General features: G+C 52.6%; 10 protein-coding genes across 10 annotated transcripts; 6 read left to right on the top strand and 4 right to left on the bottom strand.

Annotated features, from left to right (window-relative positions):
* Nucleotides 1-2685: 2685 nt before the first annotated feature.
* CC1G_11482 (hypothetical protein) lies at nt 2686-4466 on the top strand (the record flags this gene model as incomplete). The annotated part of the gene is made up of 5 exons (XM_001834916.2): nt 2686-2713; nt 2766-3127; nt 3181-3625; nt 3683-4032; nt 4092-4466. 5 exons carry the CDS (start codon nt 2686-2688, stop codon nt 4464-4466), a joined length of 1560 nt encoding a protein of 519 aa, XP_001834968.2.
* A 45-nt stretch (nt 4467-4511) lies between these two features.
* On the bottom strand, nt 4512-5657 carry CC1G_15425 (hypothetical protein; the record flags this gene model as incomplete). The annotated part of the gene is made up of 4 exons (XM_002910102.1): nt 4512-4828; nt 4883-5046; nt 5101-5289; nt 5350-5657. 4 exons carry the CDS (start codon nt 5655-5657, stop codon nt 4512-4514), a joined length of 978 nt encoding a protein of 325 aa, XP_002910148.1.
* Nucleotides 5658-6828: 1171 nt separating this feature from the next.
* On the bottom strand, nt 6829-7219 carry CC1G_11479 (hypothetical protein; the record flags this gene model as incomplete). Its single annotated transcript, XM_001834913.1, has 2 exons — nt 6829-6899; nt 6958-7219. The coding sequence occupies 2 exons, from the start codon at nt 7217-7219 to the stop codon at nt 6829-6831; spliced, it is 333 nt and encodes a 110-aa protein (XP_001834965.1).
* A 540-nt stretch (nt 7220-7759) lies between these two features.
* Nucleotides 7760-10348, top strand: CC1G_11478 (glycine-tRNA ligase). The gene is made up of 9 exons (XM_001834912.2): nt 7760-7915; nt 7975-8366; nt 8415-9292; nt 9342-9430; nt 9481-9590; nt 9645-9738; nt 9809-9931; nt 9994-10021; nt 10081-10348. The coding sequence occupies exons 1-9, from the start codon at nt 7810-7812 to the stop codon at nt 10220-10222; spliced, it is 1962 nt and encodes a 653-aa protein (XP_001834964.1). The 5' UTR covers nt 7760-7809; the 3' UTR covers nt 10223-10348.
* Nucleotides 10349-10624: 276 nt separating this feature from the next.
* Nucleotides 10625-11545, bottom strand: CC1G_11477 (calmodulin; the record flags this gene model as incomplete). Its single annotated transcript, XM_001834911.2, has 8 exons — nt 10625-10642; nt 10695-10705; nt 10765-10845; nt 10905-11177; nt 11241-11273; nt 11357-11368; nt 11448-11454; nt 11531-11545. 8 exons carry the CDS (start codon nt 11543-11545, stop codon nt 10625-10627), a joined length of 450 nt encoding a protein of 149 aa, XP_001834963.2.
* A 1328-nt stretch (nt 11546-12873) lies between these two features.
* Nucleotides 12874-16327, top strand: CC1G_15424 (CAMK/CAMKL/MARK protein kinase; the record flags this gene model as incomplete). Its single annotated transcript, XM_002910101.1, has 3 exons — nt 12874-13219; nt 13269-13406; nt 13452-16327. 3 exons carry the CDS (start codon nt 12874-12876, stop codon nt 16325-16327), a joined length of 3360 nt encoding a protein of 1119 aa, XP_002910147.1.
* A 318-nt stretch (nt 16328-16645) lies between these two features.
* On the top strand, nt 16646-17405 carry CC1G_15423 (hypothetical protein; the record flags this gene model as incomplete). Its single annotated transcript, XM_002910100.1, has 5 exons — nt 16646-16789; nt 16845-16867; nt 16935-17131; nt 17278-17333; nt 17394-17405. The coding sequence occupies 5 exons, from the start codon at nt 16646-16648 to the stop codon at nt 17403-17405; spliced, it is 432 nt and encodes a 143-aa protein (XP_002910146.1).
* A 296-nt stretch (nt 17406-17701) lies between these two features.
* On the top strand, nt 17702-17791 carry CC1G_15422 (hypothetical protein; the record flags this gene model as incomplete). Its single annotated transcript, XM_002910099.1, has 1 exon — nt 17702-17791. The coding sequence occupies one exon, from the start codon at nt 17702-17704 to the stop codon at nt 17789-17791; it is 90 nt and encodes a 29-aa protein (XP_002910145.1).
* Nucleotides 17792-19639: 1848 nt separating this feature from the next.
* On the bottom strand, nt 19640-20593 carry CC1G_11475 (60S ribosomal protein L24). Its single transcript, XM_001834909.2, has 4 exons — nt 20422-20593; nt 20278-20355; nt 19924-20217; nt 19640-19866 (listed from the first exon to the last, which is right to left on the bottom strand). Exons 1-4 carry the CDS (start codon nt 20422-20424, stop codon nt 19789-19791), a joined length of 453 nt encoding a protein of 150 aa, XP_001834961.1. The 5' UTR covers nt 20425-20593; the 3' UTR covers nt 19640-19788.
* A 578-nt stretch (nt 20594-21171) lies between these two features.
* On the top strand, nt 21172-26062 carry CC1G_11474 (DNA replication helicase dna2; the record flags this gene model as incomplete). Its single annotated transcript, XM_001834908.2, has 7 exons — nt 21172-21202; nt 21357-21889; nt 21941-23757; nt 23817-23955; nt 24014-24360; nt 24416-24764; nt 24830-26062. 7 exons carry the CDS (start codon nt 21172-21174, stop codon nt 26060-26062), a joined length of 4449 nt encoding a protein of 1482 aa, XP_001834960.2.
* Nucleotides 26063-26239: the final 177 nt, after the last annotated feature.

The raw sequence follows: 26239 nt of genomic DNA, 5'->3' as shown, positions 1-26239 counted from the left end.
GAGAAAATGCTGGCTATCATCGAAGCACTCAAGGACTGGCGACATTTCCTGGAAGGACTCCCCAAACCGTTCGAGATCGTCACCGATCATTCCAACCTGGAATACTGGCGCACAGCACAAGACCTCAGTCGACGACAGGCCCGGTGGTCCCTCTATCTTTCCCGTTTCAACTTTACGCTCACCCATCGTCCCGGAAAGGCCAACACCCAAGCCGACCCCCTGTCCCGCCTTGACATTCATCAGGTCGCAGACGCAGAGGATAACAGGCAACAAGTCGTTCTCAAACCAGAGTTGTTCGCCAAGCTCGCAGCCGTTCACACCACCCTTGCCAACCCCCTCGAAGACCGACTGCGTCGAGCCAGCGCCCGTGAATCTCAGGTCTTGGATGGACTCGCCCAGCTCCGCAAGTCAGGACCTCGCCGTCTCACATCTGGACTTCCCGAATGGGAAGGAGGACAACGGCCTTGTGTACTACAAGGGCCGTGTGTACGTACCCCCGGACGACGAACTTAGGCGCGATGTCCTCAAGCAGTGTCATGACGACCCCACGTCCGGACACCCTGGAGTGCACGGAACCCTCGAGCGAGTTGAACGACAGTACTGGTGGCCCACGATGCGGGCCTTCGTCAAGAAGTACGTCGACGGCTGCGATGTCTGTGCCCGGAGAAAGCATACCCAGCACCCGCGAGCCACCACCCAGCCTCTGGACGTTCCCGAAGGGCCTTGGGAGACAGTAGGAGTCGATCTCATCACCCAGTTACCGGAAGCCCATGGACACGACGCGATCATCGTCTTCACCGATCACTACAGCAAGGTTCTTCATGCTCTCCCCTGTACATCCGACATCACCACCGAAGGCGTTGCAGACATCTATTACCGTGAAGTATTCCGTCTCCATGGTCTCCCACTTCGGTTCATCAGTGATCGAGGCCCTCAGTTCGCTTCTAAGGTCATGCGCACCCTCCTCAAGCGCCTCGGAATCGAGTCCAACCTCACCACCGCCTATCACCCTCAAGCCAATGGACAAACCGAACGGGCCAACCAGGAAATCGAGAAGTATCTTCGCCTTTACGTCTCTCGCCGACAGGATGACTGGGACAAGCACCTACCGATGGCTGAATTCGTGATCAACTCCCGCGTCCACTCCGCCCATGATTCGTTCACCCTTCGAAGTTCTCTATGGATATATTCCCCACTTCAACATCCCCATTGGCAAACGTACCGACCTTCGCCCCGTTGATGAACGTATTCAGCAGCTACAAGAAGCCCGCAAGGACGTGGAAGCTGCCCTACGTCTTGAAAAGGCCCAGCAGAAGGATGCGTACGAGTCCGGCAAGCGAGCGGCTCATCAATTCAAGGTTGGCGACTATGTTTGGCTTAACGCGAAGGACATCCAGATCAAGGTTCCGTCCCGCAAACTCGGCGACCTCCAACTCGGCCCGTACAAGATTACCGAACGCATCGGCGACCTCGACTACCGCCTCGAACTTCCCCCGTCCCTCTCCCGCATTCATCCTGTGTTCCACGTCGACAAGCTCTCCCCCTGGAAAGGCAATGATGTCAATGGCATTTTGCCACCTCCGCCTGAGCCTGTCGAACTGGAGGGGGAGCTTGAATACGAGGTTCACGACATCTTGGACAGCCGTTGGAGAGGTCGAGGGAAGAATCGCAAACTGGAGTACTTGGTTAGTTGGAAAGGTTACGGGTCGACGGACGACAGTTGGGAACCGGAGGAGAACCTGGAGCATGCGCCGGAGATCGTAAAGGAGTTCCATCAACGACACCTCTTCCGCACCACGCCGGATTTCCGCCGCCATCTTCAGCTCCCTGCCCTGGCGTCCACTCGAGAACTTCACCGACGCTCCGCCTACCGACTTCGATTGGGAACTTGGACGCCGCCTACCGTTGATCATCGAGGACGATGAGGCTTAGAAGGGGGGTAATGTCGTGAACAGCAAGTACGAGCCCCTATTTTCCCTTATCTTATCTTATCATTTTCATCGCCCTTATCACCTTTTCTTTATTCTCATTTTTGCTCTTACTCTCGACACGGACACTTTCTCCCATGGAACACTGCCTCGTTATGCCCTTTGCCCTACGTCTTATTGTTCTCTCCATTCTTGCACTGCCTTGTTACTCTGTTATTGTCTTCTTTATTCTTCGCGCAGCCTTTGCGCAGCCTTGTGACTCTCCTTATTGTTTCTTTGCATTTCACCATCTGTTCGTCATCTTGACTCATCGCGGCTATGTAGACTGTAGAATAGGTATATAAGCTAGGTAGATCCCTCTGTATTTCCTCAGCTTGACCTCTTCGTCAATACATCGCTTCAGCCTTCATCTGCATTCGTCGCTCATCGCTCTTATCTTACTCGCCGCTCTTATCTGCTCCGCATCACTGGTCTTTGGTTTGGTTTAGTGTTCGCTCTTCGCGACACCAACCGTGCCAGAAACCGTTCGGAAACGATCGCCCCAACTCAAGTCGTTCTACACGGATGCATGCATCGTCGGCAACAATACCAACCTTAAGAAGAAGCGCACGAAAACCGGGATCAAAGACACCTTCCAGTTACATTTCCTTGAACAGATGTTCCAGTCCCTACAAGGCCAAACGAAGCGCTCACACAAAGCAAGAAACTCTGGACGCGTTTGTTGCTACTCTGCCCGGTGACATCAGACATCTATAAAATGATTAGCCCTGTTTGGCGAATCAAAGGTGAGCTCTAGACGGTTTCCAAGCTTGATTTGCCCTTACCGCAAAAACCTAGGACTGGACCCTCATTGCGATACCCCTGTTGAGATCCTTCATGTGGTGCTCCTGGGATTCGTCAAATATTTTTGGAAGGATGTCATTCAGAATCAACTCAAGAACAAGAAGGCCAAGAAAGATATACTGGCAGCCCGCCTCTCGTCACTCGATGTCTCTGGACTAGGCCTTTCACGCCTGGCAGGCCATACACTTGTCCAGTACGCCGGTTCTTTGGTGGGCCGAGATTTTCGAGCGATCGCACAGGTGGCACCGTTTGTGTTGCACCTGGTGTCCCCGGAGTGCTACAACACCTGGGTGAGCCTATCAAAGCCGGTTCCTCTTGTCTGGCAGCCAGAGATAGAGGACATTGATGCGCATGTGGTATGTGCTCTCCTACCTTCACGGCCAGCTACATCTGATCTCATGTTTGATAGAAACTACTCGAGAGGGAGATTGAGACGTTTCTCCTGACCACGGCCAAGTGGACGCACCGGTGGTTCAATAAACCGAAGTTCCATATTCTGGTCCATCTCCCTGAACACATTCGATGCTTTGGCCCAGCTATACTGTTCGCCACCGAGGGCTTCGAATCATTCAACGCCATCATCCGAGCAAAAAGCATACACTCAAACCGTCAAGCCCCATCTCGTGATATCGCCCGAGCATTTGCGCAAGGGAATCGGATCAGACACCTTGTCAGTGGAGGGTGGTTTCAACGCTCTCGGACAACACCAGTCGACACTGATCTGGCGAAGCGCGAGTTCTCGTTCGATCGTCAACAGTGGGTCACGGCTGGGCACGAACCTCGGGATATGGTCGGGACGGAAACCACGGTTTCTAGCTACCTTGGATTAAACAGCAAGCTCTCTGTTTACAATGGTGAGCCAGGTCTTTCTCGTGTTGTCCACAGGTTGAATATTGAATTCTATTGTGTAGCCAAATGTCACTTTGCGAAGAAGGGCCCCTGCAAATTCTCCGACCTGATCACGGCCTCACGCCTGCCATCAGTGCACCCAAAAAATGATTCACAGCTGTTCAAGACCTGCACCCATTTTGATCTCAAGAACGGTGACCATTGTGAGATTGGATCATGTGTCGTTGTTGACGCCCTCAACTCTGTTCGCTCACTGGCTGTTGTGGAAGAGATCATCGCTGCACAGGATGCTATGTCTCATATGCCACCTCGCCATGTCCTTGTCCGACTGGCTTCTGCTGAGCGCGTGGCCGAGCCTTATGGCATGCCGTACATGGACCTTCAAGCTGAATGGCAGCTGCTCAAAGCTTCGGTAAGCTGCACTGAAGTTGTCGTAGACATTAGTGCTAATCCCTTCCTTCGGTTTTCCAGTCCATTCTCTGTACAGTCAACACCCAGCATCCATGTGCACAGGCCAACTGCAAGCCGTCAGGTCAGGTATCAGTTTACGAAGAACGCGAGAAGACACATCGCACAAAGGCTGTCATTGAACACAGAAACCACCCCGACGAACGAGTGGTCAATACCGCCCAGATGCGCGATGCCATGCACCTCCAACGTTTCCGTATTCCCTCCCAGCCTCTCCCTGTCGACTCGACCCTTCGCTCAAGTGCCGAGGCCACCATTGCTGCAAAGAAAGCTTTGCGAAAAGCAGCCTCAACCTCAAACGTTGCATCTGCCCCGACTGTCACTTCACGTCCCACGAATTATCGTCTTGCGGCACTTCGAAACTCTGAAGTGATTTAGAATATTGTGTTCGTGTCTGTTTACTATACATCCTCTGCTTTTACTTTATACAGTTACGCCGTGGTTTTCACATGCCATTTCCAACTCCATAACCCTCAAATACAAGATTTCTCGATCACTTTCAATGCGTTGTAAGTTTTGCTCGAGTTCCGTTACCCGATTCATCCAAGCCTTTTCGTCAGCCTCGCGTTGGCGGCGCCAGAGCCGTATGACATGTTCTTCGTGCGCCGAAAGTTGAAGAGTGCGGGCGTGCACTGGGTTGGGTGGTTCCTGTGGAGCAGTCGATGGTCCTGCTTCACGAAGCCGGTTTTCAAGTTCTGAAACCTCTTGCTTTGCTTCATGCAGCTTGTCCTCGAGTCTTTCTGATATGAAGGTAAGTAATTTGGATTCAGACAATTCTGGATTGAGCACTTAACCGATGTCTTTTTGTGATTCAAACCCAGGTGATGATGGTATCTCCAAGGGCTGAGACTGCGAGTCTCCAGAGTTGTCCGAGTTGGAAGGGCTCCCGGCATAGACCAGAGCATTGACGTATTGTGAATCGGTAACTTGGCTATCGATAGCACCACTTGCAAGAATCCTATAAAAAGACGAGTCAAAAATCTCAGTATGGGTTCCTTGGCCATAGACTTACCTCTGTGTGCGTTGTTGCTGATCAACAGCAGCCCGGCGACGAGGGTTATAGCTTGAGGGCGGTACGTCTAGTACTTCCTGCTTCACGGCCTCGCGTTTAACTGGAAAATCCATGGCAGAAGAACCAGAAGGGAACGAGAAGGCGGCACAGAGAGGGAGAGGGATGAAAAAGAGTGCTGGGCACGTGACACTGAGGAATGGTAATTAAAAACCCTGTCGCGCTCAGGTCGCGTCTTTTTTTCTTCCTCACTCTTCAGCAGCATGAGTTTTGGGGACAGAGGTGTCCCTGAGTACGACACAGGCTTTGATCACAGCCCTGGACACGACAATAGGGCAATGAATGTCTTCAACCCCGACGGCCAGACCAACAGTTTCACACAGATAAACCAGCACCCTCCGCGTGAGCTCCCAAGTCAGCAAAGTCTCCTGCACCATGGGCACCAGCCTCAACACACTCCGTCTCTGGGTCAGCACCCTCACCGTATCCAAGAGCATGGCCTTCAGACTCCGGTTCGACCTCTGGGAGCCCCCACTCCCAGCAATCAGGTCCGCGGCCATTTTGAAACATCACACGGGGGCGGGACATCCAGCGGGTATCGTGACTGTACGTGAATAGTGGACACTCCAAAATTGTTGTAACCAATCTCCTAATCGACTTACACAGATTCTGGCAGTGGTCTAGCGATGGCCACCCCAATGTCCAGCTCTCCGTTGTCGCCTGAAGGCCCACCGGACCTGTTTCATAAACCAAGCATCCTGACCACCAAAGAAGACTCGCTTCACTTTGCGGACAGAGTGAGCCGGGAATATAAACTTCCCAACAGTCTCCGGTCCCGTCTTGTCAACTATATCTCGGTGAGGAATGCCTGGTTTAGTCGAGAATGGGGGACGGGAATGTGAGCTGGGATGGGTGGTGTGCTGCCAGGCCCACAATAGACAGGTTATCATGTATTCAACCTTTGCTTTATGTATTGATATTAGACATGAATACATTTCATTTTTGATCATCTAGATGGTTTTCGTGTCGGGTGCTACAGGAAGTGGTAGGGCAGGAGCGGCATCAAGGGAGGGAATCCGAACATCACCCAAATCCTGAGTACCATGGACGGCTGCCACCAAAATCCTGGGGATATGCCCAGGGCATACTGAGGACAGACTAATGGGACATGCTTCATGCAAAGTGGTGATATACGTCCTGAGGAACTGCGGTGCACAGATTGCCATCAGGACGCGGGTGGGTTCGAACTCAGGACAGATGGCCTCAGGGCATCACGGGGACGTTCTGAGGGCCCGGCAGTGTAGATGAGAATTCAAACTCAGCAACTTGCCCAAAAGAAGTAACCGTGCCCCCTATCCCAAAACGGAAGTCGCGCTCCATCGCGTCGCGTCACAGCGGTCTCGATAATTTAGGAACCTTTGAAACAGTGTTTTAGACAGCCCTGGATGTTGAAGCGGTCGAGTTTGAAAGAAAAGTTGTTAATCCATCGTTGCATGCGGTATGACGAGCACACAAGTCCCCTCTACTATCCAATCTACACTTCCAAAGCCAAGTGCTGCCCGGAGGTACAAGAAAGATGAAGTGAATCTTCAACAGCTCTCAGCATTGGCGGAACGAAAACTCGAAAGGAAGCCATTTGAATGACAACTACAGGCGGCTAGAGAGATACTGTGTGGAGAAGATGTTATTCTGGATGTTGGAACTGGGTGTGGAAAGACTTTAGTCTTCCAACTACCCCGAGCTTCGTGCGCGATCCTTTGATGAGAAAACGCCTTTTATAAATGAATAGAACAAGTTAAATCCTAGAGGTTACGGGTGAGTAGGAAGGAACCATGATGCGAGTTACAAGGATTAACTCACCAGCTTCCTTCAACCTTTCCATGCCTTCCTCCACCTGATCCTGCAGCCTCTTCTCCCCAGCATTCTTCATTTCCTCCTGTAGACGTATATATTCCGCCTTCGCCGCCTCCTTTGCTTGTGGTGTGATCTCCTGGAGAGGAACCCGCGGTTTCTTGAAGCTGGTAGAGGCAGGAGTGTAGTTTTGGAATTGGAACTCGATGGGACCTTCGTTTTCTTTGTTCCTTTTGCGCTTTCGGGCAGGCGTAACATACTGAAATGTCATAGTGAAGCCAGGCTATAGGGCGGGGAGAGTGAATGCTCGAAAACGCAGGTAAAACAGAGCTTCGTCAAAGCTTCGTAGCCTTCGTTGAGTGTCGGCGCGACGCGGTGATGGCTTCCCCGTGACTTTGGCTAGGGGCTGCCTTACCGGTTTGGGGCAACCAGCTGAGTTTGAATTCTCATGTGCTCGCGTCTCTTACAGTTCTTCCAGTCTCCCTTGGTAGTATTAGTTTCTTCCCTTCCCTATTTTTTCCTCTTCCTCGTTTTTTCACTTGTTTTACCTATCTACTACACACTCGGAGTTACTACCAAGGAGACTGGCATCGAGTCTAGTCCTGCTCTGGGTGGCCTACTCCGGAACCGACCTGTGGAGGTTGGTCCGGCTGCTGGCCCCGGCGCCGGAAAATATTTTGATGGGGAATGATCCGGCAAGTAAGCGGGGCCTGTCATTGGCCGCGGCGAAATTGAAGCCAAGTGTTTGTGCGTGACCTGCTTATTCAAAACTTGCAAATGCGATTTGGAGTGCATATCTTGCGTTCGTTCTCTCACTACAGACAAAGATCGAATCCGCTTTTTCGACGATACTATTCGGAAATGGCTTCGACCGTCAACAAAACCGCACATTCCTTCGATAAAACGAGGTTTGAAGCGTTACTCAACCGTCGCTTTTTCTACGCACCAGCATTCGAAATCTATGGAGGTGAGTCATATTCTAATCTCTCCCTTGAATCGCGCTTGCTGAACGTAGCCTTTGATTAGGTGTTGCTGGTCTCTACGACTACGGTCCACCAGGCTCAGCATTGCAGGCCAACATCATCTCAGAATGGAGAAAACACTTCATCATCGAGGAGGGAATGCTCGAAGTCGATACCACGATCATGACTCCCTCTGCCGTCTTCGAGACTTCTGGTCACGTCGCTCGATTTGCCGACTGGATGGTGAAGGATGTCAAGACTGGAGACGTCCTCCGTGGCGACCACCTCGTAAAAAACGTCCTTGAAGCCCGCCTCGCTGGCGATAGAGAAGCTCGCGGTCTAGAAGCTGCTCCAGTCGCTGAGGACCCCAAGAAGAAGAAGAAAAAGGCTGCAAAGGCAACTGCAGTGAAGCTGGATGACGCTGTCGTGCAGGAATACGAAACCATCCTCGCCCAAGTACGTCAAACGCTGTCATATTGTTTCCTTCGCTAACACTGGTCCAAGCTCGACAACTACGGCGGCCCCGAACTCGGTGAACTGTGCAGGAAACACGATATCCGCAACCCCGATACCGACAACGAAGTCGGCGAACCTCAGCAGTTCAACCTCATGTTCCAAAGCAGCATCGGTCCCACCGGCCAGCACAAGGGCTACCTCCGCCCCGAAACCGCTCAAGGTCACTTCCTCAACTTCAACCGTCTCCTCGAATACAACAACGGTCGCGTCCCCTTCGCTTCTGCTCAAGTCGGCCGCTCCTTCCGCAATGAAATCTCTCCTCGAGCCGGCCTCCTCCGCGTCCGCGAGTTCACCATGGCCGAAGTCGAGCACTACGTCGACCCAGACGATAAGAGCCACCCTTCCTTCAAGGACGTCCGACACGTCGAAATCGTGGCCCTTGACAAGCACACCCAAGAAGCAGGCAGCTCCGAAACCAAAAAGATCACCGTCGGCGAAGCCGTCGACAAGGGTATCATCGCCAACGAGACCCTCGGCTACTTCATCGCACGGATATACCAATACCTCATCAACATCGGTATCGACCCTGCCCGCCTGCGATTCCGCCAGCACATGGGCAACGAGATGGCTCACTACGCAACGGACTGCTGGGACGCCGAAATCCAGAACAGCTATGGTTGGACCGAGTGTGTTGGGTGTGCTGATCGTGCTGCATACGACTTGTCCGTCCACAGCAACAAGACTGGCACTCCTTTGATTGTCAGACAGGCTTTGAAGGAGCCTATCGTTACCGAGAAGGAGGTTCCCGAGTGGAACAAGAAGGTCATGGGCAAGACCTTCAAGGGCGACGCCGGTATCCTCCAAAAGCACATCGACTCGTTGGATGAAGCTGCATTGATCAAACTGAAGGGTGAACTCGCTCAAGGGTACGCCGCCAACCCGCGCTCCTAGTATCCATACTCACCTCATAATCAGCTCTGCCGTTGTTAAGACCGAGGAGGGCAAAGAATTCACCCTGACCCCCGAAGTCCTCACCATCGAGCGCAAGACCTTTAAGCAATCTAGTGCGCCAAGACTCCACATTTATCCAATTACCACCTAACCTCTCCCGCAGTCCGTGAATTCGTCCCCAACGTCATTGAGCCCTCGTTCGGCTTGGGCCGCATCCTCTATTGCTTGCTCGAGCACAGCTTCTGGGCCCGTGAGCAAGACATTGAGCGCGGTGTACGTGACATCACCTCCTTTACCATCCGCAATACCTTACACCTATCTATCTAGGTTCTCTCCCTCCCACCACTCGTTGCACCAACCAAGGTGCTCATCGTCCCTCTGAGCGCACGCGAAGAGTTCGATCCTCTAGTCCAGGAAATCAGTACGTCATTCGTCGTCCCGCCCTCTTCCCTCTACAGTTCCATTGACAACTCCATCCTCCCTTCCAACAGCCGCTAAACTGCGCAAAGCCGGTGTCTTCTCCCGCGTCGACGACTCCAACACCTCCATCGGCAAGCGATACGCACGAAACGACGAGTTGGGCACACCATACGGTCTTACGATCGACTTTGCTTGTACGTCCCCTCTTTCAAAGCTCCATCCCCTTCATCTCTGACGCCGTCATTCCCACTACCAGCCGTCCAAAACCGCACCGTCACCATTCGGTAAGCATCTCACTATCCTTTGCATCCACTTGTCTAACTCTACCATTTCCTTCTTTCAGTGAACGAGATACCATGGACCAACGCATCGGCAAGATCGATGAGGTCGTCGCAACCGTTACGGACCTCGTCAACGGCAACATCGACTGGGCACAGGCTTGCGAACGTCTGCCCAAGTACGATGGTGTGCAAGCTGTTGAGTAGACATTGGACGCGAGATAGAAAGATAAAAGAAGGAAAAGGCAGGCAGAATCGTAGTATACACTTGGAGTATGGCAGATATCTTATACCGTGGTACATTAGAATTGGATTTTTGGATTCCTGCATACACATTCGACTCTGAGGATGCTAACGGAAAGCTGGACCGACATGTAGTTCGTGTTCGTGGGGCAATTGCATCAGCAGCCAGTTCGCGCTTACCCTGAATGGTTCGACCCTGGTACGGAATGCACAATGCACTAGTGTACACCTGCCATCCTACCCGAGGGTTCCGCTGTTCCGCGATGTCAAGATGCCTTTTCACCCACGATCGGAGCAATCGAGAGTCCATTTGTTGCATATTACTACAGATAATCAATTCCACTTTGCTTAATCCTTGGTCGTGAATTACTTGGAAAGCATCATCTAATCGAGTCATTAACCCAGACCGCTCATCCCAGAACCCATCGAAGCATACCTTGACGAACTCTGAAAGCACGAACCACGTGAATCCAATGTCCGCGCCAATAACACAATTATGAACGCACCCTCGTAGTTGATTTGGCCGTCTCCATCAACATCAGCCTCCCTGATCATCTCATCGACTTCAGAGTCGGACAACTTCTCGCCTACAAACCCCAATTGAGCTCCTACCATCCCAAATCCCAATTTAATCACGAAATCATACCAAGGTTGGTCATAACATGGCGCAACTCAGCCGCGCTGATATAACCGTTCCCATCCTTGTCGAAGACCTTGAACGCCTCCTTGATCTCCTCCTCACTATCGGTGTCGCGCATCTTGCGGGCCATCATGGTAAGGAACTCGGGGAAGTCAATCGTGCCGTTTCCATCCGCATCGACCTCGTTGATCATGTCCTGCAATTCAGCCTCGGTGGGGTTCTGGCCCAACGAGCGCATAACGGTTCCGAGCTCCTTGGTGGTAATCGTGCCATCGCCATCTGAATAAACCAGCATCATTCATTAGAAAACACCGTCGGCGGTAGCAAGGATAAAACACGCACCCTTGTCGAAAAGGGAGAACGCCTCCTTGAACTCTGCATGCAACCCGTTAGCACGATCCCAACCCCCCTGAACGCGCTCCAACGAGGAGATCGCGTCCGATAAACCAAGCACATACCAGAAATTTGCTCTAAAATCCATCACGAGAAAAATAACAACGACATTAGCCTCTCACATCCCCGTCCACATCTTCATTCAAACAACCGTACCTTCAGACTGCGGAACAGCGATGAAAGAAGATAGGATTAGATTAAAGTCCACGATGCTGAATCAGAAACCCAAAATGACTTACCAGTTGGTCGGCCATTATGCTATACGGGAGGTACTAGCTTTGGTTGTTAAAAGACAAAGAAGACAAAGGAAAGATGGGCTTGGAAGTTGGAAAGAAAGCGATTGGGGCGACACAGGAGGCAGTAGCCGGTGCCGACTCGGCAAGTTTGGAGGTATTTGGCCGTTGATTCGCACGCTTCCTTAGTGCACAAGCGATGTTTTGTTTCATTTCCATGAACTACGCTTGGCTCAACCGAGATATTATTAGTCTCTATACATACTTCCAAAGGGCTGTGGTCCCAATTTAAAAATGTGCTAAGATGGGAAGTGTCTACCGCGTACTGAGCACACTGCGTATACTCGAGGTCCGCCACGAGCCATGATGTTTCGAACGCTTTTTGCACGAATATAACGGGATAATTCAATGATGGACAAGTATTTCCTCTCCTTGAAGGCTTCAGTTCATATTTCCTCAGGGAGGCCTAGAGTATGTAGGTCGAACTGATTGGTTCAATGAGGAATAGACGGTGCGAATGGTCGACCCTCGTCGTCCGTTGTCTTCTTAGTAAAGGATTTACTAGATGCGTCGGTTGTGGACAAGTGAGAAACATCAAGGCTGAACAGACGAGAACGAGAGATATTGTCTTTGCCCGGACTGCAGTCTATACTTAGAGAAGGTGGAGTGTAATAAGTGGGAAAGAAGCTCGCCGAAGAGTGGAGAATCTAAGAATATAACACTTACATGAGTTGTCGGATAATGGACAGGACACATCGAAGGCATGGGAAAGCAGGGGGTTTGTGAAGCAGAAGCTAGATAGTCTTTTCCTCGCCTGCAAAGTACACTCAACTCCTACATAGCCTTCAGGGGTGACCAGTGACGATGAGGACAGGGCCGAGTCGGAACCCAGTTTGTCGGTATTTGGCTCCATTCTCACGCGTCGCGCGATGATGGCCGTCAGAACTTGGGAATGGTTTCGTTGATTCAGTTTCGTTTTCTTTCTTAACGCTGCACATGTGGTTATGCCATCGTATCACGGTCACAGATACTCAGAATCCGTCAACCAAAACCGAAAAGCGCAACTAGCCAATGCCTACAATGAGCTGGGGAAGGAGTTGGCTTCGTCAAAGATTCGAGTTGTAGGAAACTATACTCTGGGCAAAGTTATAGGGGAAGGTGCGTTGTCGACCTGACCCAGCCGAGTTCTTCTTTGACAGTCGACAGGCGCTTATGGCAAGGTTCGCTTGGGGACACACCGTCTCACTTCCACCCGAGTGGCAATCAAGCAAATCCCGAAAGCAATGTCAGCGACATTGACAAGGGAAATCCACCACCACCGGCAACTGCATCACCCCCATATCACCCAGATGTACGAAGTTATTGCCACAGAGTCCCACATTTGGATAGTCACAGAGCTCTGCTGTGGTGGAGAGCTGTTTGACTACCTCGTCGAGAAGGGCCGTCTTTCGGAGGAGGAAACCAAGATCATTTTCGGTCAACTGTGCCTGGCAGTTGCCTACCTTCACGAAACGGGAATTGTCCACCGCGATCTCAAGCTGGAGAACGTCCTGCTGGACGAACGATGTCGGGTTAAACTGGGCGACTTTGGTTTCACCCGAGAGTACGAAAGAGGCTCACTCATGGAGACTTTCTGCGGTACGACGGGGTATGCAGCTCCTGAGATGTTGCAGGGAAAGAAGTATCAAGGGCCAGGTGAGTTACCATCCTGCTAGGGCTCATATTAACCTAATTCTGCCTCCAGAGGTTGACGTTTGGTCACTCGGCGTAATTCTATACTGTCTCTTGACGGGGACACTACCTTTCGACGATGATAACGAAGATGTAATGAGACAAATGATTATTAAAGGGGAATTCGAGGATCCAGCGTGGCTATCATTAGGTATGTTCCCTCTTATTGCGCTCTGCGCTCTCTGACGCCTTCCAGAATCCCGGGACCTCATCAAGAACATCCTGGTAAAGGACCCAATGAAGCGCTTTACAATCCCACAAATCCTCGCCCACCCGTGGTTCACCACCAAAGACCTCACATACGAACCCGAATCTCCCCTCTCAGTTGACACCAGCCTCCTAACCATCCCACAACCTGACGAAGAAAACCCTGACGAACTCACGATCGACACGAACTTTATCAACGGTGCATCTACATCACCTCCACGTACACCCGACAACGACCCAGACGGGGACCCATTTAACAGCACCCCCAATTCTATCACTCATAGAGCAAGTAGCTCAACCCTTCGAAGAGAAGACGATGCAGTCGAGTCCAAATCTCTCAAACTCCGACCCATCTCATGGTCCAACTCCTCTGGGTCCAAGATTCCCCCACCATCCAAGATTCGTACGCCTGCGCGTACCAAACGACGCTCGGTGTCGTCTGTGCTCTCCCTCTCCGTCGACAACGCCAAATCGGGCGAAGGTGACGCAGAACCAACCCCCCTCACCCCACTCCCACCACCGACTTCGCACAGCCTAGACTTTGCTTCCTTGCTTACCACACCAACACCAATCATCTTCTCCACTCCCCTCGAACGAGAGCTACTCAACTCTCTTAGCGCCCTGGGAATGGACACTGCCCAGATCGTCCATTCCGTCCTCTCTGACGCATGCGATTCGGCTGGTGCAATCTGGTGGATGCTCAAGAAGAAGGCAGAGAAGCGAGCCCTGGAGGAACCCACCGACGTTGTGTCGCCCACAACAGCCACAGAGCCTCATGGTCGGACTAACGGCGCGGAATCCGAGCTCAAATCGTCAAGGAAGGTGCGCAAAGTGCAAGCTGGAGTACAAACCGAATCGTTGGTGCCTTCCCCGACGTACCTCTCCAAACCAGCCCCGCAGCTGGCTTTCGTTCCCCCAACGCCAACATTCGCGAAACCGAGCACCCCTCCTAGGGCTGTATCACCCACGCGCTCACCGATGCTTTCTCCTTCGTCATCGACAACCCATGAGCTCCCCCGATCGCATCCTTCAACACCAGGAAGCAGCATGAAAGAAAGCAAAGGTAGAAAGAACCGATCCGGTAGTGTCAGCATCATGCAGCGTGCGACAACCGCACTGGAAGCTGCCGGACTTGTGCGAAAGAAGTCGACCGAAGGTGTACGCGAGCAGCGGGAAAAATCCAAGGACAAGGACAACGATAACGAGAAGCGCAACACGAGTGGGGAAGAGTCTCGCTCATCCCATTCTCATGACCCACGAGGATCGAAGCTTACCAAGTCGCCTCCATTGAAGGCTCAGAGGGATTACAACGTCCCTGCCACACCACCCCCAAGTGAAACCCATGATTCGACTCAGATCGGGTCTCCCTGGGTTCTGGCAGATGCGAAGAATGGTGCAGGGCCATCACATGCCCCTTTGCGTGGGGAGATGCCCCATTCACACAGTGCACCCAATCTCGACACGGCAACGATCAAGGCGCCTACCCAACATCGAAACAAGGCGAACATCCTGACTTCGTTGCGTCTCTGGTTCAACGAGGACAGGAAGGGCAAGCGTAAAGATTCCACTGATAGTAATCCCCGCGTGCCATCTACACCGCAGCAAACCTATACGCGGACAGCAGGAGGTGGAGGAACGGCCAAGCGTCGAGGTAGCAATGCGAGCGCTAAGGTCATGCGTAACAGCACCGGACACCGCGCTAAACGTCCCTCGATGTCGTCTCGTCGGTCCAGCAGCGTCAACTCGCGACGATCCTCCATCACCTCAATGCAAATCCCAGTCCTCGACTCTCCTCAGCAACTCAGCAACATCCGTGCCATGGGCAGCCACACCCCCAACTCTGAGCGAGGTGATCACTCTTCCCGGCCTTCATCCATCCACAGCATTTCCTCCCGCCAAAAGCCGCGCCACCGCAAATCTCCCTCCGCCAGTTCCTCAGGCTCTCTCCATCTCCGAACTGCTTCTCCAATGCAGAAGTATCACCGCCGCGCAGGTTCAGGCTCATCTACGCGCGTCATCCGCCAAAGCCTCGCACGTCCCCCACACGCACGGTCCAATTCCGCCACCTCCTCGCTCTATTCACCTCCTTCATCTCGACCCACCTCATTCTACGAACAGTCAGAAACCGAAACCGGCAACGTCATCGGAAATACATCGTCATCCTCCTCCGCACCTCGCAACTCCTCACCCTATCGCAGCCGGAAGTATTCCGATTCAGATAGTATCGGCGGCTCACGCCCACCCACGTCCTTCCTCGCTTCCAAACGCTCCAACCCCTTCTCGAGCCCAGCCCTAGGCGGGGGTACCCTCTCCAAATCCAGCTGGAAGAAATCCTGGGGGATCGAGCCACCGGGATGGCAAAACCGGACAACACACCTCCCGGTCGAAGTCCTCGTCATCTCCTCTTCCAACGAACCCGCGACACTTCGTGACGTCTTTAGCGGGCGTCATTCGTTCAGTACCACTACCGGCGCGGGTGATGACAGCGATTGGGTCGATGAGGATGACGATATCCCGGCGTTTGCTGGTGGGCTGGGTCAGATGGGTGCTTCGATTTCTTCGTCCTCGTCTTCGAGTGCGCCCATCAACCCTGAGCCTATTGTGACATTGTCACCAGCGCCGAGGCACAGGAACACCAAGAGGAACGGTGGTGGGAAGCAATCGATGGTCAGTTCCGTGGGTGGGCGCGGGAGGGCTGGGCATTCCCCCGCGGAGAGGTTATCTCCTCTGCCAAGCTCGGACTCGTCCAGCGTCACTGGAGAAAGTACTGCTCGAGGAGGAAGACGACAACTTCCTGGTGGGCGAGCCGGACCGGCATTCAAACATGCGATCCAGGAAGAGGATGAAGACGAAGAAGAGGATTAAGAATCTGACTTCTTTTCCCCTCATTTATCCATTCATTATATGGCCAATTGCCTACTTTTTTTCTTCAAAACCGATCCCTTGAAGGGAACACTGCTCATCTAACTACGCTGGTTTTTTGAATCGATTTACGGGATAATTCTACTTGACTGCACAGATGCATAGTCTCTGTTCTTTTTCTTTCTTTCTTTGGGCTTCGTAAAGGAAAAATAAACGAACACTTACATACACCCCGCTCCTTACAACAAATGTAATACGTACCTCTGCTATCTAGTTCTATACCCGATACCCCTTTGAATACGACGAAGTTCTGACAAGAGGATGCTTAGTCATGGGGTTGAATGGCGGTGCAAGGTTGTTGTTGTTTCCACGGCGTCGAACCAAACATGGACAGTGACGACGACGGCCATCGCCATCGCCACTAAACCTCTCAACTGCGCCTTGCTCCCACACAACCTTCACTCGGTACGCTCTCTCCTCCCTCTCCTCCTCGTACCTCTCCATCTAATACAACCCCTAGAACCTTTCCATTAATTCCACAATGTCAGTCATCCACCCCCAATTCACATTATTGTTCCATATAATTAACCGAACGCTGAATTGGATGCAGGTCCGAGCCATACGACCCCTACCTCCCCCGCGCCGGGTCCTCCAGCGGTAACCCAGGGTCCACAGGCGGTGGCGCAGGAAACGCAAAGACAGCCGCCATCCAAGCCCAGATAGATGATACAGTCGGAATCATGAGGGAGAATATCACCAAAGTCGCAGAACGTGGAGAGAGATTGGATTCGTTACAGGACAAGACTGGTGCGTTCATCTCTCCATCATGTCTTCTCGTTCATCCTGCGGTTTTGGTGTCGAGATGAAGAGGATAATCCTTTGGCTGTATTGCAACTCGGGCTGTGGACTTGGATACTGATACTGCGATACGATTTCGTTCTCTGTGTATGCAGATAACCTGGCAGTTTCTGCACAAGGATTCCGAAGGGGTGCAAACAGAGTGCGAAAGGTGTGTAATCTCTCAAATCTTTTATCTATCCATTCGCTGACCCTCTGGCTTCTTCTCTAGAACATGTGGTAAGCCCGCCTCCTTCCCCAATGCCAGCATCATTCGCTCAGTACATATCGTTCTTCCCTGCGCCCGCTTGTCTGGTCTGGTTCCAAATCGTGATTATCAAGGTGGAAAGACATGAAGGTGCGCGCATCAATGTCACTCACTGCCCCGTACACACTGCTAACCAATCGTCCTTACTGCGCATTCCTGGGATCTCGGTCTTTCTCCCCCGTTCAATTCACCACAATCGCCACGACAATCGTCTCACCCATCACACGATACAACCATTCTACTCTCATGGCACCATACAACTGGTATAACAGATGCGAATCATCATCGGTGTAGCCATCGCAGTCATCATCGTCATCATTGTCGTTTCAATCGTCAAAACTGTCGGTAATGACAAGAAGTAAACTGTGGTCTCTACTACACCGAAGTATACTCTACGGCTACCCCACTTCATGCACTTTCTTTCGACCCCGGTCTACCCTTAACCCGACCCCGACCCAACCTCGCCTTCAACACGAAACACCATCCCACCTCGGCCTAATCCACCAAGCCCGACACCGCCCTCACGCACCCGGCTCGCATGCTACGTACGGTTACGTTTACGTGTTACGCGTATGAAACTCTTGTTGTATCTATGTCTTAATAATTTCTACTCTTTACTTTTTCTCCCTTTCATGTTCTCCCTTCTACGTTTCTACGTTCTGAGTACTACTTTCGAAGTACGTCTTACGTTTCATCTTCTATGAGCCCCCTTCTTGATCGTTTCTACCCCACCTTTGTTGGAACGACCCTTGGACGAACTCTTTTTTTGGAATGACTTGGTTTTTTCACGTTCTTGGACGAGTTACGACACGGTCCCGAATTGGATTGCTTTTTTCTTTGATGCGCAGCGAGGGCGAGAAGATGAATACTGTTTTGTTTGACGCCCTAAACAAGGCCGGTGCTACATTGCATTCCATGCATTCCTCACTATGGCTACGATCTCCCTGGAATACCATGCATTCCGTCCAAACACCTACTCCCCGACAAGATGAGGGACATCGACGTCCTCAGAACCGCGATTCAAGGCAGAAGCATCCATCTCTTCAATGGAGGCTTAAAATTTAACGAAGGATGTACAGCGCTGATGTTCGCATCGCTACCTCGACGTGGTCTCTCAATTTCTGACAATCCCCGGAATTGGGGTCAATGCGGCGGATAACCAAGGTGGGACGGCGCTGATAAGGGGAGCGCAACAAAGCCACGCCATCGTCGTCTCTCAACTACTCGGATTCCCCGGAATCGAGGTCAATGTAGCGGACGACCAAGGCCGGGCGGCACTACTGCAACGACTTCTACTCCACCCTGACGCCGATCCTAACTTCCGGGCCCAGCGTCGGATTATGGTCGCTGCAATATTGTTCCCCTGTTGCTTCAGTCCGACGGTATCGACGTAAACGCAGCGGACGTGTGTATTAGTAGTATACCGACGACCATAGGAGTTTCCAACTTGCATCTTGATCTCTCCAGGCGTCAATGGAAACAACAGTGGCCAATCTGCGATCAGAGGAATATGTAGGCGCATGGAATCAGATATGGACTCGGCAAACAAGGACTAGGGGGTGACCAGCCTGGATGCAGATCCACGCCTTGCCAAACTCCCTGTGTCTGGTCGTTGGCGAAGTTTTGCAGGATAGGCCGGTTTCTCGAATACCCCAGTTAACTTCTTCTCGTTCTTGAATTTCTAGTATACCATCGTTCCTCGAACACCTCGAGCTCAGCGTCGTCTGCCTCATCGTCGTCGTCTTTATTTCAGTCGACATCGAGATCGCTGCGCTGGACCTTGAATTGGTATCGACTACGACGACGTCGTTATCATAGTCCTCCATACCTTGCGCTGACCGTTTGCGAGACGAAGGGTTATGTTCCCCTTCCCCTTCCTCGACCAAGATCGATCCTCCTCAAACGCCAGTTCTCCAATCCACTTAACCTCGCCACGTCAGATCAGACGGAACCCCAAGGAAGCGAACGCTCAGCAAGATAGCAGAAACAAGATCTGATAGGCAGCGAAGTGAAGCGGTTAAGCGCTGGGCTGTCTGTGCTCCCAATCCCATCAGGCTTCCAAGCGAGTGATACTCGCTCACAACACCACAACTCGATGAAAAGAGTCAATCAGGGTCAAAAGAAGTAGTCGCATCCCAACCTTCAAAGTAAAGAACGCCGCAACACCTTTTACGTCCACACGGATAGCACTCTTTCCATGAACCAAGAAAGAAGAAAAGCGAATATGTTGCGTCGTGCGATGTTGCTGTTGCATAGAAGGGGGCATGCGTGCATAGAAACATAGTGGAAATCATCGTACAACAAAAAATGGAGGGATAGAACGACTCGCGACAAAATTCCTGTTGTTCGTAATTATCGCTTATCGGCCAGCCTTGCCACCCTTCATCTGCTGCTTGGACACCTTGGGTCCAGAGGGGATCGATTGACGAACAGCGGGCTACAAGCGCATCCTTCAATAATTGGTCCGGGATACACAAACAAAGTTGGAACGCACCTTGGCCTTCTTGCTCTCCCTCTCCTTCTTCTCGCTCTTAGCCTTGGCGATAGCAGCCAACCTCTGCTGCTCCCTAACAGCAGCGGTCTGGTTCCGCTTGGCGGCGATGGCAGCCAAGTCAGCACCGACGATACCCCTCTGGTGCTTCACAGTCTTCCTCGACTTCCTCTTGGTGACCTCCTCAGTGAGGCCCTTCTTGTGCATGCGGCGGTAGACTTGTGTCCAGGCGATTTTGCGGGGGTTTTTGCGTTGGAGGAAGAGGGAAGCGGATTTGGAGCCGGAGAAGCGGAAGACCTGGCATATTCAAGGCGGTGGTGAGGTTGGGATAACTCGCTGAGATGGAGAGATTCGCACTTTGGAGTCACCCCGGACAAAGAGCTTGCCCTTGCTGGGGTAGATTCGGTAGCCCGAGAAAGAGTCAATTTCGACCTTCTATAAACGCCAAATCGTCCATCGTCAGAAATCATCCCAATTCCATAGAATCCAGAGATAACGCACCATCTATAAAACAACCCAAGCGACAGTCAGTCAGCGTCATCCAAGTCCCCTCGATCCGCATCCAGCGCCTAAATTCCATTCAAAACGCCTCTCCAGCCACTCATTCTCTTCCCAACGACCATCCAGAGCATGCAACAGCAAAGATTCAGCACTCACTTTGAGAGAGTTTTGTCGAGGGCGTCGTTCGTCGTCGTTCGAGTTGTGTTGATTTCGCCAGTGGCGGCGGTGCCTCGGATGATGCCGAGAGCGTTGATGGGATCAGCGGTGCCAAGCAGGAGGGAGGGGCATGTGACGCGAGACGCGACTTGGTTTGGAGAGAGCGCGTGGTGTGTTTGACGCGACGACGATGGAGGGACTCGATGCTCTGGTGGAAGGCCTCGACGACTCCTTCTGGGACGCTGTCCCCAGCCCCGCTGCCTCTCCAGTTAAACCCAAACCTCCTCCTCGTTCAGTCTCAGACGCAGACTCCGCCACTCGCTGCACCGTCGACTCTGTCTCCGATTCCCACTTGAATGGTCGCTGGTGCAAAGTCCTCCACGCCCATGTATCCAAGGACCATTCTTCTCCACGAACCATATATTTATTTGACGACTGGTACGAGACACCAGTCCACCCCGGCGACACCATCAACGTTCTCGGGGCATTCTCGAGCACCTCCCCGCCCAGTATAGAAATCACCTCCCAATCAAACCTGGTAATCCTGCACCCTGACATCCTCCTAACCGCCACCTCTCTTTCCAACGCACCACAATGTCCGCGGAAACCTCTCCTCTCCTCACTCGTCCGTGCATCAAACGACACCTCACCGGCTCTTGTCTGGGGAAACATGCTGCACGAACTAATCCAGCGATGTCTCCTCCACCCTGATCCCCAACTCGCCTTTTCCCCATCCTTTATCAACGGCCAAATTGACTCTATCATCGTCTCAAGTCTAGGTAGTCTCGTAGTCCTAGATATAAGCGAGGAAACAGCCCGCGCAACACTCCGAGACCGTGCACGCGCCCTTTCCTCATTCGCTTCTCGCTACATCGGTTCCACTCCCAAACCGGAGGCCACTCTCTCCGATACCCGCTCCACCTCCTCTTCTAAAACAAATCTACTCGCCATCTCACGTATACATGAAGTGGAAGAAGATATCTGGTCACCAAAGTATGGGCTAAAAGGAAAGTTGGACGTAACCGTCGAAGCAGTGATAACCGAGTCTAGCTCACCACCTGGCCGACCGGGCATGGCTGGTAAACCCGGATTCTTTGGAAAAGGCACTCTGCCCAGCATGCTAGGAAACGGCATAGGTCCCACAACCTCTGGTCCTCGCCCATTCGAAATCAAAACAGGCCGCTCGATGGGTGGAATGGAGCACCGTGCTCAAACGATGCTCTACACCCTCCTCGCCAGCGAACGCTACGGCGTCGAAGTTGACAAAGGGCTCCTCTTCTACACTCAAAAGGATACAGGCGAAATCGTCCAGGTACATTTCTCCCTCTCGCCGTATTCGAGTCGCTAACACCCGCGCCGGCAGGTTCCAAGAGGCCGCAACGAAATCCGTGGGCTCCTCATCATGCGAAACGAACTCGCAAACTGGATGATGGTCCGTATGCGCGACAGCGCAACCGATCCCGCCCAACTCCCTGCTCCAGATGACAGCATGCAAGTGGACACAGACATCGCCTGTGGCACAGCAGAACCAGACCTCGAAGAAGCATTCCTCCCTCCTCCAATCGATTCCGATCATACCTGTAAACGATGCTACGTCCTTGACGCATGTACATTATACCGATTCGCCCTTTCTACTCCATCCCCATCTTCCACGTCTTCCAAATCTCTGATCCCAACACCCACTTTCAAAGCACTCGAATCCCCACCGCCCTCCTCCACACATTCCACCCTCTCCACTACTTACGCCATGAAGACCTCCCACCTCAACCCCTCTCATGCCCTGTTCTTCAGGACCTGGGAACGTCTCCTCTCGCTCGAAGAGAAAGATCTCGTCCGGTACAAGAGCGAGCTATGGCGTGTCGGTGCAGTAGAGCGGGAGAAACGAGGGCGGTGTCTGAGCGGCATGGTCATGAAGCAAGATCTGAAGCACCCAAATTCTGGGGCGACCTCGACCTCTCAGAGCGCAACAGTCGGCGAGTTGGACCTCCACTCGGAGAACGACGCGAACCAAGTAACAGGTAGTCGGATCCACAAATTCACGTACACCTTTACCCGAGCCAAGTCGTTCGTCTTTCCCTCCTCCCAGCCTTCCTCGCAGTTCTTCCCTTTCTCCACCTCCCAACCTTCTTCCCAACCTGCGTCGCAACACCCATCGCAAACGCCACCCCCGACCCTCCTTCATACCCACCTGTCCCCCGGCGACGCAATCACGATCTCAATCGAGCCCTACCTCCTCGCTCTCGTCCAAGGGTACATCCTCTCTCTCACCGCGGATGAGATAACCGTCGGCGTGGACCACGTACTCGATTTGGACGCTTTAAAGGAGAGGGTGAACGTGTTGAAAGCCCGACGCGGTGGCAGCCCGTCTACCAGATCCACCCCTGCATCCTGGAACCTCGACCCCTTTTCTTCTCAAGTGCGTCTGAACACGAATGGTGAAACCAACGGGGACGAAGAAGAACTAATCTTCCGAATCGACAAAGACGAGTTGTTCGGTGGTATGTCACGTATGCGTAACAACCTCGCGCAGTTGTTCTACGTTGAGGGGGATCATAAACGGAGGTCCCTAATCGTAGATCTGCGAGAGCCGGTGTTTGGCCCTGTACCTGTAATTCCGGGACTGCCTTTCCCTTCTACCTCGTCTACATCCAGTTCCCCGCCCCCGCCCTCACCGCCATCCCCGCCTTCACCTCCAACTCCACCCTCCACTGCCGCCTCCATCCAACAAGCCACCTCCACACTCAACCCCACCCAACTCTCCGCCCTGCACAAAGTGCTTTCCGCCCAAGACTACGCTCTCATCCTCGGTATGCCAGGGACGGGCAAGACGACCGTCATCGCTGCCCTCATCCGTGTATTGGTAGCGTTGGGTAAGACCGTCTTGCTGGCTAGCTACACGCATTCGGCAGTCGACAGTATTTTGCGGAAGTTGAGTGAGAGTGAAGAGGACGAGGAGAAAGGCCAGGTGACTGAGGAGGGGAAAGGTCGGGCGAATGAGAAGAGGAAGAACTCTGGGTTCTGGGACGTGAAAGTGTTACGCCTAGGTAACATCGATAAAGTCCACCCGGATGCACGCCGGTACACACTCGAAGCACGGCCTAAAGCTCAGACAGTGGCTGGACTGGAGAAGCAGTGGTTGTCACCCCCCGTGGTTGCTTCGACGTGCTTAGGCGTCGATCAGTGAGTTCCTTGTTTTCTTCGAGGCTGAAAACCTATAACTAACCGATCTTCCTTCGCAGCCCTATATTCACTAAACGCAAATTCGACTACTGTATAGTAGACGAAGCGTCACAAATTACACTTCCAACATGTCTCGGTCCCCTCCGCCACGCGGATAAATTCGTCCTCGTCGGAGACCACTTCCAACTCCCTCCTCTCGTACGTTTCCATTCACCCCTTCTCCTCCTACACCCTCCTCTGATCTCTACACCCATAGGTCAAAAACCCCCAAGCCCGTACGGGTGGCCTCGACGTCTCCCTCTTCCGCCTCCTCTCCTCCGCACACCCTCAAAGCGTAACAGACCTGACGCACCAATACCGCATGAACGCCTCCATCATGCTGCTCTCCAACAAACTCATCTATGACGACCGCCTAAAATGTGGGAGTGAGAGTGTGGCGGGGAGGAGGTTGGAGTTGCCCGATGGTGGGATGGCTGTGAGGAGGATGCATAGGCGGTTGGGTAGGATGCGAAGGGTACAGGGGCTGGGAGAGCCAGGCGATGACAGACTCTGTAATGGAAAGAATGAGAACGGATGTTGGTTGAGTAAACTACTCGATCCATCGTACGTCCCTTATCGTCACCAGAACCAAGAACACTAACACATCCCCATCCTATAGCACCAAAGCAATCTTCGTCGACACCTCGACCCTCGGTTCCGTCGCGTACGACTCCCGCGTAGGCGACCTGGTCCAAAACACGACTGAAGCTTCGCTCGTAGTCCAATTCGTCGAGGCCCTGGTCAAAAGTGGTGTACGGCAGGACCAAGTCGGAGTGATCTCGCTGTATAGGCAACAGGTGAAGCTGTTGGGTGAGAAGTTGAAGAATGTCAGGGGTAGTGGGCACGAGGGTGGCGTGGGTACTGGAGGAGGGTTGGATGGAGTGGAAGTCCTGACAGCGGATAAGAGTCAAGGACGAGACAAAGATTGTATTGTCGTTTCACTCGTGAGGTCGAACCCCGAGAACCAGGTGCGCTATCCTCCTTCCTATCCATCCCAATATGTGACCTAACCCACGACTTTCCATTATCACAGATCGGTGAACTCGTCAGAGACTGGCGCAGAATGAACGTCTCCTTTACCCGCGCCCGGTCCAAACTTGTCATCTTCGGGTCTCGTTCTACCCTTCAAAGTGACGCGCTTCTATCTCAGTTCTTTGAGTTGATGGAGGGGCAGGGGTGGGTGTATGCGTTGCAGGAGGGGGCGGAGAGGTGCCATGGGGATTTGCCCTGGGATGGGAACGCACAGGACACAGAGGCCGAGGTGGAGGAAGAAGAGTTGGAGGATCCTGTTGACGAGGTTGTATCGACTGGAGAACCGGACGTTGGGGACCATACAGTCGTGGTCGACGACGAACTTGAACCGGCGAAGAAACCATCGCCTCGAAAACGACCTGCACAAGCTATGGAGGACGACGATAACGAGGTCGTTGTGGTCGATGCCAAGCCAAGGTCCAGTCCAACGATAATTGATGTCGACCTTGAAGACGACGTGGAGGTAGTCTTGTCTACCAAGATGGACGTGGACGACGATGATGAAATCGAGGTCTTCGACGGGCCAACTCATCGCCGCGCTGGTTCTTCCTCCCTTAGTCCGCGTAGCACCTCGAGAGTATCGTCGGGTACTTCGACTCCTTCGACACTCGTTGGCTCATCGGGGATCTCCACCCCTTGTACACTGGTCGCTTCATCTTCCGACCACACTCTATCATCCTCAGCTTCCGCGTCCTCTGCCGAATCTACCCCCTCAACCTCAAAAGGGTCACGGTCCACGAATGGTCTTCCTAGCGTGTTTAAGGGCGGGAAGAAGGGGAAGGAGAAAGAAAACCGTGTGGTTTCTATGCCGGTTTCTTCTGCCTCGTCAAAGGACGCTTCGACTAAGACAAAGTCAACGTCGACAGGTTCGAAGACTTCTTCCACCAAGAATACCCCGTCTAGCTCTTCTAGCAAGACAGCTTCAACAATCAACCCTTCCGCTCCTCGAACCACCCAATCCAAATTGGATGGATGGTTCAAGCGTGGAGCCGCTGGATCAACCTCATCATCCGCCAAACCCTCAACCTCTACTAACCAAGATGAATCTACGGAACGACCCAAGAAGATGCCCAGGATTCGAGGAGTCGCGAGTGACCCCTCCATCACGGAGACCTCCACCATGCCTAGTTCAAAGGCCAGATCCAGCAAGAAATCGACGAACGAGGAGAAGAAGTTGACTGGGCTGCTCAAGGGCCGGCCTATCCTACAGGATTTGGTCAAGAACGAGACGTGACGGGATTTGGTTTCAATGAGACGTCGATCTGCTTTCGACTGGCAAGACCTTCCACCCGTGCTCCTCATTGCACCATTCCATCGCCCATTTCATCGCGTTTGTACATTCTACGGACTGATTTTCATTTCCGCTTTACTGTTCATCCACTTTTATCCCCTGATCTTGTGGTTTTTAGTA

Source organism: Coprinopsis cinerea (genome assembly GCF_000182895.1).
Source record: "Coprinopsis cinerea okayama7#130 chromosome 12 map unlocalized cont3.12, whole genome shotgun sequence".
Lineage (NCBI taxonomy): Eukaryota > Fungi > Basidiomycota > Agaricomycetes > Agaricales > Psathyrellaceae > Coprinopsis > Coprinopsis cinerea.
Note: the sequence above shows the minus strand (reverse complement) of the source record. Positions and strands in the feature narration are given on the sequence as shown.

Bases quoted from the DNA above. Each gene is read 5' to 3' on its own strand.
- CC1G_11478 (XM_001834912.2), top strand. From the start codon at position 7,810: ATGGCTTCGACCGTCAACAAAACCGCACATTCCTTCGATAAAACGAGG. The intron at 9,431-9,480 runs GTGCGCCAAGAC...CCTCTCCCGCAG, and splicing joins CAAGACCTTTAAGCAATCTA to TCCGTGAATTCGTCCCCAAC. The intron at 10,022-10,080 runs GTAAGCATCTCA...TCCTTCTTTCAG, and splicing joins AACCGCACCGTCACCATTCG to TGAACGAGATACCATGGACC.
- CC1G_11475 (XM_001834909.2), bottom strand. The intron at 20,218-20,277 runs GTGCGAATCTCT...TGAATATGCCAG, and splicing joins TTGTCCGGGGTGACTCCAAA to GTCTTCCGCTTCTCCGGCTC. The intron at 19,867-19,923 runs GTGCGTTCCAAC...ATGCGCTTGTAG, and splicing joins GGGAGAGCAAGAAGGCCAAG to CCCGCTGTTCGTCAATCGAT.